Below are 18,428 nucleotides of genomic sequence, written 5' to 3'. Positions count from 1 at the left end.
AGAGAAATTCCCAGGAATTCAAAAGGATGGCCTCCAGCTAATACCTTAAGCAATAGAGGAGAGGGTGCCTGAACTGGCCTTGCTCTGTAGGCAGATTGACGACTATCTTAAATGTCCCCATAGAACCTTCATCCATCAACTGATGGAAACAGAGGCAGAGACCCACAACAGAGCACACCAACTCCAGCAGGACAGGGAAGGAACAAGCATAAGACCAAACTAGACCCTCTGAATGTGGGTAACAGATGTATGACTGGGGCAGACTGTGGGGCCAATGGCAGTGGGACCAGGATTGATCCCTACTTGCACTGGCTTTTTGGGAACCCATTCTCTTTGGATGGATACCTTGCTCAGCCAACTAAAGTAGGGAGGGCGTTGGACCTTTTCCAAAGTAATGTGCCTTATCATCTCTGAAGATTGGATGGAGGTGGGGTGGAAAGGTAGGTGGAGGGCATGGGAGGAGGGGAGGGAGTGGGAACTGCAATCGGTATGTAAAATGATAAAAGATACTTTGCTTTCTTTTTAAAAAATTATAAGGAAAAACAAAACAAAACAAAACAAAACAAGGAAGAACTGGGAGTATGCCTGTCCAGGGAAGGGCAAGGCCTCAGGAAAGATGGCGTATTAGAGCTCCTCTCTCCACGTGGTGAATCCATTCCTTACACATTCTGCCGTGGAATGAATGACACGATCATTTCAACAGAACTGCAGATTCTGTGGGCTCACATCTGCTCCCTCCCCCGCCTCCAGATTCCTACCTGTCTAACCCCAAACCACTTCAAGTCCTTGCAATAAGGCCCAGCCGGATCCACCTGCTCAACCCATGCTTCCACGCCTGGCCTGGGTAATCATCCACGTTCAGGTCTGTTTCCTTTTGTATACAGAATATGGTAGCTGCTAACAGTCTTGATTTATTTATGCATTAAATTCATCATTGTTTTTTTTTTCCTCTCCTAGAATATAGGCGCCAAGAAGAATGTGATCATTGTTTATCCAAACTTCTGAAGCAGAAAAGCAGGGAGCTTTGTCCTGAGGAGTGCTGGGAGAAAAACCTTTAAAGGTAATTTGTTCACCTTTGCAGCCGCCTGCAGCAGTAGACAGACAAATACCAGGTAAACTGTACAGATGAAACTGAACGCCTGGGGAAGCAGGTGTGGGTAGTGGCCTTGAAGAGGTCTATATTCCCGCACAAGCCAGAGGTCATTCATTTGTGTAGGGCTGTGCACTCACGCTCCAGTCTCCAGAAGGCACTGAAAACACCCAATCCTTGACGTGGCCGGCCATGAGGCTCCACACAAGCAGAGGCAGGAGTTAAGGCAGTTCTCAATGGCTGACCGGATGCAGAAAGCACCTGCCATGCACACAGAAGCCCGTGGCTAAGAACAGGAGGCACATAGCGTCTCAGTATAGATAAACCATGTCCAGGTCCAGAGAAGCCACTAACCTCACAGGACAGACTTCAGTAGGATCACATGGCTAAGACCGTGCTAGCAGGATCTGTAATCACATCCACCAGTTCCTCCTTATGAGGCTGCTCTTGCAAAGGACCCAAGTTCAGTTCCCAGCCCCCACATCAGATGGCTCACAAGGGCCAGTTGCTCCAGCTCCAGGGGATGGGGCTCCATCTTCTGGCATCTGTGGGTACCTACACTCACATGCTTAGAGTCACATGCAGACACATAAATGGTCACACAATTTAAAAGTAAAAATAAGCTGTAAAAATGTAAAATTAATCTTTCTAGAACTATCTATCCATTTAATATCTATCTAATTATGGACCTAATAACCTACTGTCTATCCAGCACTCCAACCATCTCATATTGGTCTATTTTTCTGGAGAAGACTTGATAATACAGCATACCCTAATATTCCTTCTCTTGCATGTTCCTTCATATAGCTTCATGGATATCTTCCTCGGTATCAATCTCTAGGATTCATGGCCTCATGGCCTCCTTCCACGTCTAGATTTCTGAGCCATTGCAACAGCTTATGCATAATTAGTTCTAGAGATATTTCATTTGCTCAGAGAGCTCTGAGCTACCCCTATACACATACAGTTTTTTTTAAGTTTTATATTTTTGTGAGTTGCTTTCTATTCTGCAGTCATGACTTACAACGGACATCATCGATACAGCGAAGCTATTACCATGAAACAGTGTTTGAAGCAATGTTTTTCTGTTAATAGAGAATAACAGGTTCTGAAAACAAGCGATGGTACAGAAGAGAGAAGGAGTTTTGTCTCTTTACACGGGAGCCACATCTAAGGGCTCCAAATTCGAGCCCTGCAGACACTCAGACTAATGTCACACTCCATTTGTAGCCTCTGAGTCACTTGGGCTCTCCACATTTTCCCCACCACTCTTTCCCTGGCCTTGCACTTCCCAAAGGCCAGGAATCCCAAGAACTGGAATTCAGGGAGCACCCCAGCAAACGGGAAGAGCTTGAGTCAGGGAGCACCCCAGCAAATAGGGAAGAACATGAGTCAGGGAGCACCCCAGCAAACGGGAAGAGCTTGAGTCAGGGAGCACCCCAGCAAATGGGAAGAGCTTGAGTCAGGGAGCACCCCAGCAAACGGGAAGAGCTTGAGTCAGGGAGCACCCCAGCAAACGGGAAGAGCTTGAGTCAGGGAGCACCCCAGCAAACGGGAAGAGCTTGATTCAGGGAGCACCCCAGCAAATGGGAAGAGCTGGAGTCAGGGAGCACCCCAGCAAATGGGAAGAGCTTGAGTCAGGGAGCACCCCAGCAAATGGGAAGAGCTTGAGTCAGGGAGCACCCCAGCAAACGGGAAGAGCTTGATTCAGGGAGCACCCCAGCAAATGGGAAGAGCTGGAGTCAGGGAGCACCCCAGCAAACAGGAAGAGCTTAAGTTAAGGAGCACCCCAGCAAACAGGAAGAGCTTGATTCAGGGAGCACCCCAGCAAATGGGAAGAGCTGGAGTCAGGGAGCACCCCAGCAAACAGGAAGAGCTTAAGTTAAGGAGCACCCCAGCAAACAGGAAGAGCTTGATTCAGGGAACACCCCAGCAAATGGGGAAGAGCATGAGTCAGGGAGCACCCCAGCAAATGGGGAAGAGCATGAGTCAGGGAGGGTCCCTACTGTTTACTCACTCTGCCCATCTGTGATCAGCCCTGTGGAGCTGGGCTCTCTATAGAGCAATGACCTGTCCTGAAATTCATCGGTGAATTTCTGGAATCCCACTGTGAGCATCCCTAGTTCTTAATAATTCCAATGCCCAAATGTCTCTAAGATAAAGCCCGATACTGCTGGGTTCACTTTCTGGGCTGGCAAGGCACTGCTTAGGTACCCAACAGGATAGTCAAGTTTGCTTGAGTTTGGAAGAAACGCCAAAGTATTTTCAAAATATTTTCAGTCATCATGGAGGAGGCGAGGGAGGGACAACTTTTAACTCACATGGTATTTTATACAATGATATTACACTTTTGAACAAGAAAAATCAAATTATTTTTCATTTTTCTTATGGCGGTCCATAATTTTACATGTTAAGCACTGGGATTGCAAGAAAAAGGCCTTACCCAGCCTTTTTTTCTTTTTTAACCGGTGCTGGGGATTGAACTTAAGACCTCATGCTCATGTCGCCAGCCCTTTACCAACAGAGCCATCTCCCAAGCCCTGGTCCTGACTTTAAAACATGGTAGACAGTCAAGATATAAATCATACGGACTAAATGCGCCCTTAGTTAGGTAAATTAACTTAGTACCTGTAGTGCCGAACACAGAAGATATGGCTTCTAAAACGGTCTTGTGGACTTCAGGATGGGCCAGAACAAATGCGAGTGTCCAGAATGCAATCTGGAAAGGAGGAACACGTACAACATGAAACCTCTCATGAGGTGAACGAAAGCAAATTCAGTGCTAGCCGCAGACAGCTGAAAGAAGCAAGGAGTTTTAGTCAACCTCAGAAGCGCACTACTAGGGGCTGGAAAGATGGCTGAGCAGTCAAGAAAACGTCTGGCCCTTCCAAAGGACACAGTTTGCATTCTGAGAATCTACATCATGGCTTACAACCATCTGCAATTCCAGTCCTGGAGGATCTGACGCCCCCTTCTGGCCTCTGTGGTCACTGCACACACGTGGTGCTGAGGCCTGCATGCAGGCAAAACACCCATACATATAAAATAAAAATAAAGAAAAAAAACATTTTAAACACATGATAATAAGTATCATCTTTCAAAATAACTAGGTTTTACAAATAAGAGCGATGTCAAATCTATACATTGATTCTGTTGCTGTAGTTTAGCTATTGTATTTATATAGAGTAAACTATCTTTGCTGAACCAAGAAAGGTGGAATTGTGTTTACTAACAAAAAACATAAAATATCGTGTAGCCATTCACTAATCTTCTAAAGAAATCATTAATAATTAAAATGCTAATATAATATGAAAAAATTATCATGATTTAATTTCCTTAAAATACAAATGAGGCTTCAGAGAAAGGTGGCACGTAGCTAAAATCTGAGCACTTGGGAAGTAGAGGCAGGAGGATTACTGTGAGTTCAAGGACAACTTGGTTTGCATGTAAATTTCATAGCAGCCAGGCCTATGCAGCAAGCCTATATTGAGAGTCACAGAGAGAGAATGAAAATGAACCAGAAAACTTTCTTCTTGCAAATAAAACATATTAATTTTAAATAACTCCAGGAAACCACACTTAAATCTCATTAAGTAAATTATGAGGACCTGGAGGTGAGGCTTGATGATGGGACATTTGTATGGTAAGAATTTTACAAGTCCTGGGTTAATACCCAGCATTCCTCAAAATTAATATAAAATAAAAGTAAAACAAAAGTATGAGAGTTTGACGCGAGAAAACAGAGCCATTTGTACCCAAGTACATCAGTAAATTCTCTGTAGACCAGCAGGATCATTCTGTATCTAATAACACAATTTTCAGTGCCCAATGGTAACTCAAGGTAATACATAAGCGATTTCCTACCTGATATATGTAGGAGTTTGAGATCTCAGTCTAGGGTTTAAAATTAAGTTGACTGGAGCTGCTTCCAATATGGACTGGACAGCAAAGATCTCTGCTGAAATTTGTAATCAATTATAAATGTCTCCTACCAAGCAGACTACACCCATCTTTTCGATTGTGTAGATCTTGCCCTACCCAGGGTCACTCAATCAGCCCGCTTTGAATGCTTCTGTGAATTACCCCTTTGGCCTTAATGCTCCCCCCCCATAATGCTCCGGAACAGTCTTCATGTTTGCATTTTATTCAAGAGCTAACGTATTTTGGAGATTGATTTTTTTCATTCTAATATTTATCAAAATAAATGAGTTTAAGATGAAAATGTGCATCTTAAAAATGAGCTTCCTGCTGAGGTGGAAGGTTTTGCTTCTAAGCTTAGACAACATAGCAATGTTTATGATCCTGAGAAGCTTGGATTGCTTTCCCGTTTACTGTTTTCCTATAAGCATTGTACTAAATTAATATTAATATTGTATTAAAGAAGCGATCAAGAACGCGAGAGAGGAAGCGGGCACAGGAGGAGTTGGGGGCAAGGGAGGTGGAAATTATGTATTGATGTATGAATATTTTTCAAAAATGAAAAGTATACATAAAATAAGGGTAAGTGGCAAAAAAATATTTTGAAATCAATTCTGAGGTGACCCAGGTAACAGTTTGTATACCTTAAGTCTTTTGTCTCTATGGCTTTTGTGAAACAGGCTGTCCCTGGGAGCGATCCCAACCCTCCCTCGTGTGGTCAAAAGAGGAAGAGCAGTACTGAAGGGAGGTGTGGAAAGGAGGCAAGCCCAGGCTGCCGGCTTCCTACCTGGTGCACTGAGCTGGGAAAGCAAGGAGGTATGTACAGCCTTGATACAGAGAGAGGAATGAGAGGACCAGGACCGAGGCCCCTGTCCTGCAGACAGCCTAGACCAGCACCCGGATCCAGGGAGACTTAGCTGGAGATTATCCAGCTCACCTCTACACGCAGCTCAGAGAGCTCTCTGCTGTCTCCCTCCTTGGGTTCTTCCTCCGATGAGCTATCAATGGAAGTGCGAATCTATTGGACTTGATTAATAATCACTTCATACTTAACTCACTGTATTTGAGGTCAGAGTTCACACTGAGCAGAGAATTCCAGTGATGACTGCAGACCTTCAGTAACACAAGCGGAGCTCGAAGTTCTGTGCACCTGACTGTGCTTTTGAGAGTCACTAAAACTGGGTACCATTTGTTTTTATGGAAAACTCTAAAATTCAGCTCAGTAAAAATGGCTGCATGGTGGTGTTAAGTGCTATTTTTTACCTTTAAAACAGAACTTTTGAGGGCTGATGAGACGGCTCAGAGGTTAGCAACACTTGTTACTCTTGGAGAGGACCTGGGCTTGATTCCCAGCACCCATACAGCAGCTCACAACCACCCAGAACTACAGTTCTAGGGGATCTGGTGTCTTCTGACCTCCACAGACACCAGGCATATACAATGTGCAGGTAAAATACTCATGCATAAAATAAAACAAATCAAAACACAACAATGTACTTTTGGTGTGAAGGTGAGTGGTCCCAGCACCTAGGATGTATAAAAGAATAAGGAGTTCAAGGTCATCCTCCCTGACAGCCAGTGTGAGGTCAGTTGGGCTGCATGATTATATGAGATCTTGTCTCCCCCTACAAAAGTTAAGGGAAGGGAGTGCTTCTAAGGAGCACTTATTTCTTTCAGATGCTCCCCCAAGAGGAGTGCACCGTTCCCAGAGGTGCTGCAACAGATCTCTGCATGGAGTGGGCAGAGCAAGCTCCCATTCCATCTCCCAGCACCAAAGGTCTATCTTTACTGTGTTGTCCTCAGACAGAGGAAGTCTCTGCTACTCAACTGATAAGAACAGATACCACACTTCACCTTAGCAAAGGGACAAGGAGCGATTTCTTTATGTCTTAAAAATAAGAAAAGGGCTAGGCAATATGGCATGTGCCTATAACCTTGGACTCTACTGGGAAACTGAAGCAAGAGGATCATGGGTTCAAGGCTAGCCTGGGACATTGTCTCAAAAAAAAATACAAATAGGAAAAGATATTAAAGAGTTAATAAAATGTTCCTATGCAATACTGAATCAAAAAGCAAGTGACCCTAAGGTCACTGACACATTTGGAAAGAGATTTCAAAAGTGCTGCCCAAGGGCATAACAATCAATATTATGTCAAAGGGTCAAGTCCATGTCCAGAGTGCAAAAAGGAAAGTCAACCTGCCCACTAAACTGCAGGGCAGTTACAAAAAGTCACTTGCAGGAGAGGGAAGGAGGAAGTGAGAAGAGACGAGGAAGGAGGCTCTGAGGCTGGCTGCATCCTTCAACAGCATACAAGGAAATGTGGCGGATGCTGACGGAGTCCGGGAAGTGCACCATGTAAGCCAATTGCCACGCACTGTTTAAGCTCACGAGGCAGCTGGCACTGGAAGTGGGGTTGGTCCCTCTACTTCAGACTCCAAAGCCCCTTGTGTGAGAAATGGGAGCCCCTACTCTGTGACAGAGAAGAAATACAACTGACAACGAGATAGCTCAAGACAGCTCTGTGTCCTTGAGAACAGCCTGAAGGAACATCATTTTCAACAGATGCTATCACTGTTTAATCTGAGATGTAAAAGATGTACAGTGGGAAGGACAAGCTGAAAGTATAGCCATGGCAAGTTCACCTAGAGAGAGCAAGCTCAACTGGGAACACCTGCTGCCTTAACTTCCCCAGCTGGTTTCTGATAATGTTCTTAATGCCTGATTTGGTGATGCCGTCTCTCTGTGTTGCTGCTTGTTCTTTTACTTGGAAGTATCACCAGAGGGGACACTGCTCTGGCTGAGACTCTCTCTATGGGGATCTAGAACTCTCTTAAAATATTTTCCCAGTTAATTTCTGCTGGATGTTTTAGGTGCCAATTGATGGTGTTTTTCGATATATCCATCCATCCATCCATCCATCTATCCATCCATCATCTATTCATCACTTCTTTTACTTTGGCTTGTTAAATACTTAAAAAATATACTCATTTAAAGTTCAAAGTGATGGATATCATAGGTCATTTTTCAAACAAGAAAGAAAAAAATCTCTATAAAATCCCAGATAATGTATCAATCATGGCAAACGCAAATACATATTAAGCAATTTCTGGACAAAGAGCTTCACATTTAGACAGAGATTGTGATACACCCAGCTGGAGAAGGGGGGAGAGGTCACTATGCAAAGCTACACAAGTGCCATTGTATATAATAACTCCAAGCAGAATGAGGCCATGGTGCCCATTCAGCATCGTCACAACTTCAGAGAAGCAGCAGATAAAAATGGCAAAAGTCGGCACCTCTTACAACCATCCCAGCCCCATCATCATAATCCCCTCACCACATAATAATCAAAACACCAAACATACTAAATAAATAAAGAATATTAAGATCTCCAAAAGAAAAAGGCCAGGTATCATAAAGGCAAACCTGTCAGAATTATGCCCGACTTCTCTTTGGAGACACATAAGGTCAGAAGGTCCTGGACAGATATTTTGCAAGTAGTAAAAGACCACAGATGCAAGCACAGACTATTGTATCCAGTGAAGCTTTCAATTACCAAAGACAGAGAAAGCAAGATATTCCATGACAAAACCAGATTTAAATAATACCTAACCATAAATTGAACCCCACAGAAAGTCCTAGAAGGAAAACAACAATACAACGAAGTTAGTTACACCCACAAAATCACAGGCAACAGACAATCTCACACCAGAAAATCCCAAAGAAAGGAAACACACACTACTACCAACAACAACAAAACCAGAAAATAACAGGCATTAACAATCACTGGTCATTAATATCCCTTAATATCAGTGGATTCAACTTGCCTATAAAAAGACACAGGCTAACACAAGGGATACAAAAACAGGACTCATCCTTCTGCTACATACAAGAAACACACCTCAACTTCAAAGACAGACATTACCTTAGAGTAAAAGATTAGAAAAAGATTCTCAAATCAAATGGACCTAAGAAACAAGCTGGTGTAGTTAAACTAATATCTGACAAAATAGACTTCAAATTAAAAGTAATCAAAAGAGATGAAGAACATTTCATATTCATCACACGAAAAATCCATCAAGAGAAGTCTCAATTCTGAACATTTATGCCCCAAATACAAAGACACCCACATCTGTAAAAGAAAATTACTAAAGCTTAAAGTACACATCAAACCCCACACACTAATGGTAGGAGAATTCAACACCCCACTCTTACCAATGAACAGGTCTGCCAAACAGAAAATTAACAGAGAAATAAGGTAACTAGCAGACTTTATGGCTCAAATGGACTTAACAGACATCTATAAAATATTTCACCCAAACACAGAAAAACATACCTTCTTCTTAGCACCTCATGGAACCTTCTCTAAAACTGACCACACACTCAGTCATAAAGCAAATCTCAACAGATACAAAAAAATTAGAATAAGCCCCTGTATCTTATCAGATCACTATGGCTTAAAGTTAGAATTTAACAACAACACAAAATACAGAAAGCTTACAATCTCATGGAAACTAAACAACATTCAACTAAATCACCACTGGGTCAAGAAAGAAATAAAGAAAGAAACTAAAGATTTCCTATGATTCAACAGAAATGAAGGCACAACATACCCAAATTTATGGGAAACTAGGAAAGCAGTGCTAAGAGGAAAATTCATAGTACTAAGTGCCCACATAAAGAATTTGGAGAAACCTCACACTAGCGACTTAACACCACACCTGAAAGCTCTAGAACAAAAAGAAGCAAACTCATCCAGGAGTAGACAGCAGGAAATAATCAAACTGAGGACTGAAATCCATAAAAGAGAAACAAAGAGAACAATACAAACATTCAATGAATCAAAGTGTTGGTTCTTTGAGAAAAATCAGTAAGATAGACAAAACTTTATCCAAACTAACCAAAAGGCAGAGAGAGAATATCCAAATTAACAAAATCAAAAATGAAAAGGGGGACATAACAACAAATGCTGAGGAAATCCAGAGAATCATTAGGTCATATTTCAAAAATCTGTACTCCACAAAATTGGAAAACCTAAAAGAAATGAACAATTTTCTGGATAGGTATGACTTACCAAAATTAAATCAAAACCAAATACACAAATTAAGTAGATCTATAACTGCTAAAGAAATAGAAACAGTCATCAAAGTCTCCTAACAAAAAAAAAAAAAGGCCAGGACCAGATGGTTTCATCACAGAATTCTACCAGGAGTTCAAAGAAGAACTAATACCGAAACTCCTCAAATTGTTCCACACAATAAAAACAGAAGGAACATTGACAAACTCTTTTTATGAGGCTACAGTTACCCTGATACGCAAACTACACAACTTTTTAAGACACAACTTAAAAAGAGAATTGCAGACCTATTTATGAACATTTATGCAAAAAGAAAAACACTGACAAACCGAATCCAAGAACACATCAGAAAAATCATCCACCAAAGATGCAGGGACAGTACAACATACAAAAATCTGTCAATGTAAAAAAGCAAACTGAAAGAAAACCACATGGTCATCTCTTTAGAGGCTGAAAAAGCATTTGACAAAATCCAATACCCCTTCATGATAAAGGTTTTGGAGATCAGGGATACAAGAAACATGCCTAAACATAATTAAGGCAATATACAGCAAGCCAACAGCCAACATCAAACTAAATGGAGAGAAGCTCAAAACGATTCCACTAAAATCAGGAAAAATACTCTCTCCATATATATTCAATATAGTACTTGAAGTTCTGGCTAGAGCAATAAGACCAAAATAAAAGGAGATCAAGGGGATACAAATTGGAAAGGAAGAAGTTAAACTTTCACTATTTACAGACGATATGATAGTTTATATAAGTGATTCCAAAAAATTCTACCAGAGAACTCCTACAGGTGATAAACACCTTCAGTAAGGTGGAAGGATGCAAGATTAACTCTAAAAATTCAGTAGCCCTCCTATAAACAAATGGTAAATGAGCTGAAAAAGAAATCAGGGAAACATCACCCTTTATGAAAGCCACAAATAACATAAACTATCTTGAAGTAACTCTACTCAAACAAGTGAAAGACGAGCACAACATGAACTTTAAGTCTCTGAAGAAAGAAATTGAAGAAGTTATCAGAAAATGAAAAGATCTCCCAGGCTCTTGGATAGGTAGGATCAACATAGTAAAAACGGCAATCTTATCAAAAGTCATCTACAGATGTAATGTAATCCCCATCAAAATCCCATCACAATTCTTCACAGACCTCGAAAGAACAATACTCAACTTCATACAGAAAAGCCAAATACCCAGGATAGACAAAATAATCCTGTACAATAAAGGAACCTTTGGAGGCATTACCATTCCTGACTTCAAGTTATACTATAAAACTATAATAATAAAAAACAGCTTGGTATAGACATAAAAATAGACACATGTATCTGTGGAATCGGATTCAATACCCTGACATTAATCCACACACCTATGAACACCTGATTTTTGACAAAGAAGTCAAAATTGTACAATAGAAAAAAGAAAACTTCTTCAATAAATGGTGCTGGCATAACTGGATGTGTACATGTAGAAGAATGCAAATAGATCCATATCTACTGCCATGCACAAAACCCAAGTCTAAGAAGATCAATGACCTCAACATAAACCCAGCTACACTGAACTTGATTGAAAAGAAAGTGGGAAGTAGGAGACCACTTCCTAAATATAATACCAGTAGCACAGACACTGAAAGCAATTAATAAAAGGGATCTCCAGAAACTGAGAAGCTTCTGTAAGGCAAAAGACACAGTCAATAACACAAAACGGCAGCCTAAAGAAAGGGAAAAGATCTTCACCAGCCCCACATCTGACAGAAGGCTGATCTCCAAACTAAATAAAGAAATCAAGAAACTATGCATCAAAATACCAAATAATCCAATTTAAACAATGAGGTGAAGATCTAATTCTCAACAGAAGAATCTCCAATGGCTGAAATACACTTAAAGAATTGCTTAACATCATTAGTCATCGGGAAAATGCAAATCAAAACAACTCAGAGATATCATCTTACACAGTCAGAATGGCCAAGATCAAAAACACTGAAGACAACTTATGCTGGAGAGGATGTGGAGTAAAGGGGAACACTCCTCCATTTTTCGTGGGAATGCAAACTGGTACTTTTGTATGGCAGTTTCTCAGAAAATTGGGAATTCACCTACCTTAAGACCAACCAATTCCATTATTGGGCATATGATTAAAGGATACACATTCACATTACAAAGACATTTGCTCAACTGTGTTCATAATAGCTAGAACCTGGAGACAACCTAGATGTTCCTCACCTGAAGAAAGGATAAAGAAAATGTGGTACATTTACACAATGGAGCGCTGCTCAGTAGAAAAAAAAACAATGCACCTTAAAATTTGCAAGAAAATGAATGGAACTAGAAAAAAAAAACATCCTGGGTGACATAAACCAGACCCAGAAAGACAAACATGGCACGTACTCACTCATAAGAGGATATTAGACATAAAGAAAAGGATAACCAGGCTACAATCCACAACCCCTGAGAAGTTAGGTAACAAAAAGGACCCTAAGAGAAATAGACATGCATGGATGCCCCTGGAAAGGGGAAATAGATAAGATATCCTGTGTAAATTGGGGGAGGGGGGTAAAAAGGGAGAGGAGTACATGGGGGAACAGAATGGTTGAGTTGGGGGGAGGAACAGAGAAGGAAAGCAAGGAAAGAAATATCTTGATTGAGTGAGCCATTAATAGGTTAGGGAGAAACCTGGTGCTAGGGAAACTCCCAGGAGTCCACAAGAAAGACCCCAGCTAAGATGAAGGCTGGGGGGCAGGGGAGAGCAGGAAGAGGGGAGGGGGGAACTGTGGTTGGTATGCAAAATGAAAAAAAAAACTTTTAAATATGTGTAAAATAAAAAGATTTAAAAAATGGCAAAAGTCGGCTTTGATAGAGCTGAGAAATGTTCTGGAAAGTTCATTTGCCAGTCAGGAACTTCTTAGGACTAGGAAATGATTTTTCCACTAAAACAATCTCATGAAGTATGGCAAATATCTTGCAGTGGTCTATCAAAGCACACCTCAGCCACAACAGAGCCTCCTGGTGAGCTGCTAATAACCCCATCTAAAGCATAGATTCTGGGTCCCCTGGGCTTCAAGGGAGGCGAGAAGAAAGTACTGACTCATGTGGGCCTGAGCGACCTGCCCAGCACTTACAGCTCTTAGGGTTTTGTCAGCAATGAGTGATCCTAAAAGCCAGAACAGTAGAGTCATGCCCAACCTGGCCATTGAGGTGTAGGGCATCTGAGACCCACAGCAGTCTACATTCATTATTAATGGGCCATTGAACGAAGGCATTGATTTCCACGAGGGAGGTGTTTTTATGTACGGCACACACATTATTTATTGAGCATGAGTGTTGTTAGGCACTTTTCATTAATTCCAGCTAAATACTCCCTACCATTCTTGGAGACAGTTCAGATGAGGACATGGACACAGACTGGGAGAGGTGGACGGAATTGCTAGCCCTCTGTTGCCCAGCCATGGGAACTGGCTTCGGATCTGATGAGAAGGCCTTTCCCAGGTCTCCTCTCTGCTCTTGTTTCACCCTGCCTCTTGGAGGTGCCAACAAGGATGATCTAGCAAGATGAAGCTTTCGGTCCTCATCAGACACGTCCTTTCAGACCAGTGCCAGGGTCAACCACAAAGAACTGACCACTGTGTCCGCTCAATGGTGCTTTGTGTGGTTTCCTTCAGGGGACCTTTCTGGAGAGATCCTGAGAACTAGCGCTCTGACTGTGGCTGCTGTGTGCATGTTTGGGAAGCTGCTCTTCAGTTTTGCTGTAGTTCAATCAATTAGAGAAGAGGCAGAGAAGACTATGAGAACATACAGAGGAAGGGGGAGGCATGGGGCGCTTCACTTGACAAGCACTGGTGAAATAGATTCTCTTGGGAGGCATCTGTTGGAGCAGAAAGGCCAGAATATCTATCTCTGTTCTTTACAAGAGGTTTAAAAAAGCAAAGTTATTGAGACTGAGAAATCATCTAGCCACCTAGGCCATCAGAAACAAGAAAGAGAAATGTGTAATACTAATTCTAGTTGTTAGAGAAAAAGAAAATGACCACACTTACCAGAGAAGAGCTAAGATTTCCTGTTTCATCAGAGATACATAGACAGCTGTCCTTCCACTTCCACCAACATAAGGAACAGCTTGGGTTAATGAAACAGTGTGCTGACCAGGGAATTAGAGCAGACTAAACAGAGACTCATACACACAAATCTCCTGGCTTTCACCACGTTCATAGTAGCTTTAAAATCACACACACACACACACACACACACACACACACACACACACACACCATGGATGCAGTTGAGGGACTATATTTGGGAAGAAGGAAGGAAATAAACAGGAGTTAGGGAAGACAAAGGAGGTAATGAGGGTAACCATGAGCCAAGTTCAATGATACACATGGATAAAGATGTCCTAAAGAAACCCAATATTTTGTTTACTTAGTTAAAGAAAATTTATAATGAGAAACAGTTGCCCATCACTGTGTGTCATGTCTATAACCCAGCACTTGAGATTGAAAGTTTAAGGACAGCCTGAGGCTACATAGCAAGACTGCCTCAAAACAAACAAAAAACTAAATTAATTAATCAATTAAAAATGAGTATATAAAAATAAATGGGTTTTAAAGGTCCCTGTTATCTTTAGTGCAATGCATTTCAATGTCATAAGCCCCATTCAGAGAAGCTTGGAGAACCAACAGGCCAAGAAATTCAGATGCACTGGTACCCGGGAGGAGGGGAAGCTCACATTCACTGACATGACTAGAGCATCTGGCTGGATCTCACAGAGACTGTAGGGAAATGAGCAACCCCTGCCTAGGATCATGTCAGGAATTTTACATTCATATTCATATTCTCTCCCTCCCTTCTCCCTTCCTTCCCTAACTTCCTGCAGAGGAAATGGAGGCATGGAGATTTTAAGGGACGGCCACTGGGGCTGAGATGAGCAGCTCCATCTAAAACCATCAGTTGCCGTACTCCCGACCTAGGCTTTGTTGAGCTGTGCAGCACCCAGAGCACACAGCCTGACAGAGTCAGAGCCCCTTAAATGACACACCGGGGTCCCAAAGGGCAAGCATGTCAGGGGGCAGAATTCTCTCTGGATCTAGGCTTTGCCTCCTTAGTATTTTAAGGAGGAATTTTTTGGGAGGGTGGGGTACTTGATGTATATGTGAGTACTGTGTGTTTCTGCACACACGCATGCACACGCGCATGCACCTAGTATGTATGCATGAATGTTTTTGCAGAAGTGTGTACAGGCATGTATGCAGATGCTCCTGCCTGTAGAGGTCAGAGGTTGGTGTTTGTTACATTCCTTGCATTATTCACTGAGACAGGGGATCTCACTGAACCCAGAGCTCACTGATCAGGTTAGTTTAGCTGGCCGGCTTGCCCCACAGTACCCTGGTCTCCACCTCTCCAGCTGTGGGATTTTAGGCAGCCTGTCACATCCAGCAGCATTTATGAACTCAGCATCTGTAGTTTGTGAGGCAAGCATTTCATCCACGGAGTCACCTCGGTGGATTCTATCAAGCATTCACTTTTGCTTTTTATCTTACATCACAATCCACTGCTAATCTTTTTGTTCATGAAATTAAGTGAAGAACTAAAGACCAAGAGAAAGAAAAAATAAGGCAAAAGAACAAACAAAAAAAAAAAAAAGGAAGGAAGTGAGCCCCGTTGTCTCCCGCGTACTTACGGGAGCAGCATTGGCCAGAGAAGCCCAAAGCATCAAAAGTCCGTAATTTGGACTATGTTGACGTGATTCTGTCTCCACAACATCCAGAACGGCCTGCACGAGGGTCTGTGTGAAGGAAATGACTGTGAGGCCACAGAGATGTGAGGAGGACTGACGCCCATAAACAAGAGGTCACCCTGCGAGTGCTGCATGTACTTAACAGTGTGGCTGTGTACACGTGCATGCGCACAAGGGGCCAGAGGTCAACACTGGCTGTCTTTCCTCCATCCCCCTCCACCCTCTTACAGAACCTGAACCTTCTCGGTTCAGCTAGCTGGGCTAGCCAATGAGTTTCAGGAATCTATCTCTGTTTGCCCAGAGTAGGGGTTACAGGCATGTGTCACTACACCCAGATTTTTGTGTGGGTTCTGGGGATCTGAACCTCAGCTCTTCAGCTTGTTCATGAGGCACTCTGCCTCGACTGAGTCATGATCCTGGAGCTGTTCGTTTGTCTTTAACCCAGGAGAAATGTGTCTGCTGTTCACAGGCTTGCAGTCTGAGGCATGCTAAGGCCCTCTACACTGGGTGGGAGTATGGGAATGGGGAACAGGAACTCCAGGGGAGTGTAGCTGAATTTCTGTCTTGTGGCTTCACTATTAGGGAAACGAATGATCCTGTATAAATCACTTGACTATTCCAGTGATTGAATTTCCTCATCCACAAGATGGCCTTGATATGGTACCGACCTCATAAAATTTTGAGAGTTGAATATTAGTACAGTTGCTGATAAAATACTTGAAACAAAATCAACATTCTCTGTAGCTTAAGATGGCCTTGAGCTCCTGACCTCTGACCTCTCCCTTCTTAGTGCTGAGATTGCAAGAATGTACCATACCAGCACACCTGGTTTATTCAGTACTGGGGATGTACCTGGGGTGTTATGCATGCTAGGCCAGTACTTTCTAACTGAGCTACACCCAGGAACAACATTGGCTTTTGTTTTTGGTTTTTTTTGCTGAGCATTGATTGGTTACATTCATAAATAGCGTGTGTGAGAGTCTCACTATGTAGGCCTGGTTGACCTGGAACTCACTATGTACCTGAGACTAGCCTTGAACTCACAAAGATCTTCCTGCCTCTACCTTCCAAATATCAGGATTAAAGGCATGCACCACCACACCCATCTGTTACTATTATTACTATTATTATTATTATTATTATTATTATTATTATTATACACAATGTTAGAGATTGAAATCAGGTCCTCCTGCATACCAGGCAAGCATTCTACGAGCTGAGCAACATACTCAACTCAAATGTTACCCTTTTAACATAAGCAAACCTCTGCTCATAAGAAAATTAAGTAGTGAGGCATGGTGGTACAGGGTTATAATCAAGCAACTTGGAAGGTTGGGAAAGAAGAATTTCAAGCTCAAAGTATGTTTGGTCTCTAAAGTGGGTCTAAGACCAGCTCTGTTGGCTTAGTAAAATTCTTTCTCAAAAGTAAAAAGGAGAGCTAGAGATATATCTGGGAAGCAGAAGACTTGCCCAGCATATGTGAGGAGCTCAGTTCAAGCTCCTGGGAAAACCCAGATGTTCTGACTTAAATGGCACCAACTCAGAGCACAGCATCATCTACCTACTCTGGTGGTTTTCCCACATGACCGCAATCAGGGGGCTTCTCAGTTGGCCTTTGCCCATGGTTGCTTCGCCACCAGGGGGCAGACACTCAGGTACTGGATGTGCTTTCAATCTTAACTCAGTAAGGTGACAGGAAAACAAGATGGACTCTAGGATCCATCCCCTACTTGCCTTGGGACGGCGTAATTTTAACATCTTCACGGGTGTTTAGCTCATCGATATATTAGCCCTGAAGCAGCTAGTATTAGTCACATTCGGTACACATGAGGAAAAAGCACAACCAAGCTAGTGTGAAAGAAATGCACATGCAGGCAGGACGAAAATGGAGTTGCTGGTGTCACTTGCTGCTAATGAAGCATGCTAGTCTTCCAGATTAGCCCTGCCAATCATCTTCTTGGTATTACAGTTGTCACAAGAGACAAGAAATGGCTTTGTACATCATAACTGCCTTCTGAATATTAGCTGGTGTGCCATTGTCTATCATGTCCAGAAGAATAGCAAAACTGGTCGTTCTAATTATGGATTTCATTTTCTGCAGCTCTACAGCACGTCTAGCTGGTCCAGGTGTCTGTGAGGGATTGTCTTGACCGTGTTAACTTCTGTAGGGGGCTCAGGTCACCGTGGATGAAGCCTACGCCTGTGAACGATCAGAGCCTTCAGCAAGTTGAAGCAGCTCCTCTGTGGTTCCCGCCACCAGTGCCACAACTAAAATGTTTCTGTAACATTTTTAAATGCTAAAATATTTGAAGTGGGGTTTTTGTTTGGTTGGTTTTGGTACTAGAGATTGAAACGCACATGCTAAGGAATCACCCCATCACTGAGCACATCCACAGACTTCTCTTTATTTTGAGACAGTCTCACTAGTCAAGGCAGGCCTTGAACTTGCCATTCTCCTGCCCAAGCCTCCTAAGTAGCTGGGACTGCCCATCTTTAGGTCCAGTTTTTAAGTTAATATGTGTTCTCTGCGCGCGTGTGTGTGTGTGTGTATACACACAAATATATATATATATATATGTTTTACTGTGGACCCTCCAACTGGTCTGGTT

The 18,428-nt window shown here is 42.4% G+C and overlaps 1 protein-coding gene and 1 non-coding gene across 3 annotated transcripts in view; both read right to left on the bottom strand.

The window, feature by feature from the left end:
* Window positions 1-18,428, bottom strand: part of LOC121450734 (24-hydroxycholesterol 7-alpha-hydroxylase) — a 91,165-nt gene that overhangs the window by 57,913 nt on the left and 14,824 nt on the right. The window contains exons 6-7 of one of the 2 annotated variants that reach the window (XM_041655998.1): window positions 15,763-15,867; window positions 3,719-3,809 (exon numbers count right to left, since the gene is read on the bottom strand). In XM_041655998.1, coding sequence (XP_041511932.1) covers window positions 3,719-3,809; window positions 15,763-15,867 — 196 coding nt within the window. The remainder of the gene's footprint in view (window positions 1-3,718; window positions 3,810-15,762; window positions 15,868-18,428) is intronic. The other variant, XM_041655999.1, reaches the window with a different exon arrangement.
* On the bottom strand, window positions 6,698-6,886 carry LOC121451179. Its single transcript, XR_005974704.1, has one exon. It is a non-coding gene; the product is annotated as a U2 spliceosomal RNA (small nuclear RNA).

The sequence above is a fragment of the Microtus oregoni genome, unplaced genomic scaffold (genome assembly GCF_018167655.1).
Source record: "Microtus oregoni isolate MIOR12 unplaced genomic scaffold, Mior012 000007F_ref0000211, whole genome shotgun sequence".
In the NCBI taxonomy this organism is placed as follows: Eukaryota; Metazoa; Chordata; class Mammalia; order Rodentia; family Cricetidae; genus Microtus; species Microtus oregoni.
Note: the sequence above shows the minus strand (reverse complement) of the source record. Positions and strands in the feature narration are given on the sequence as shown.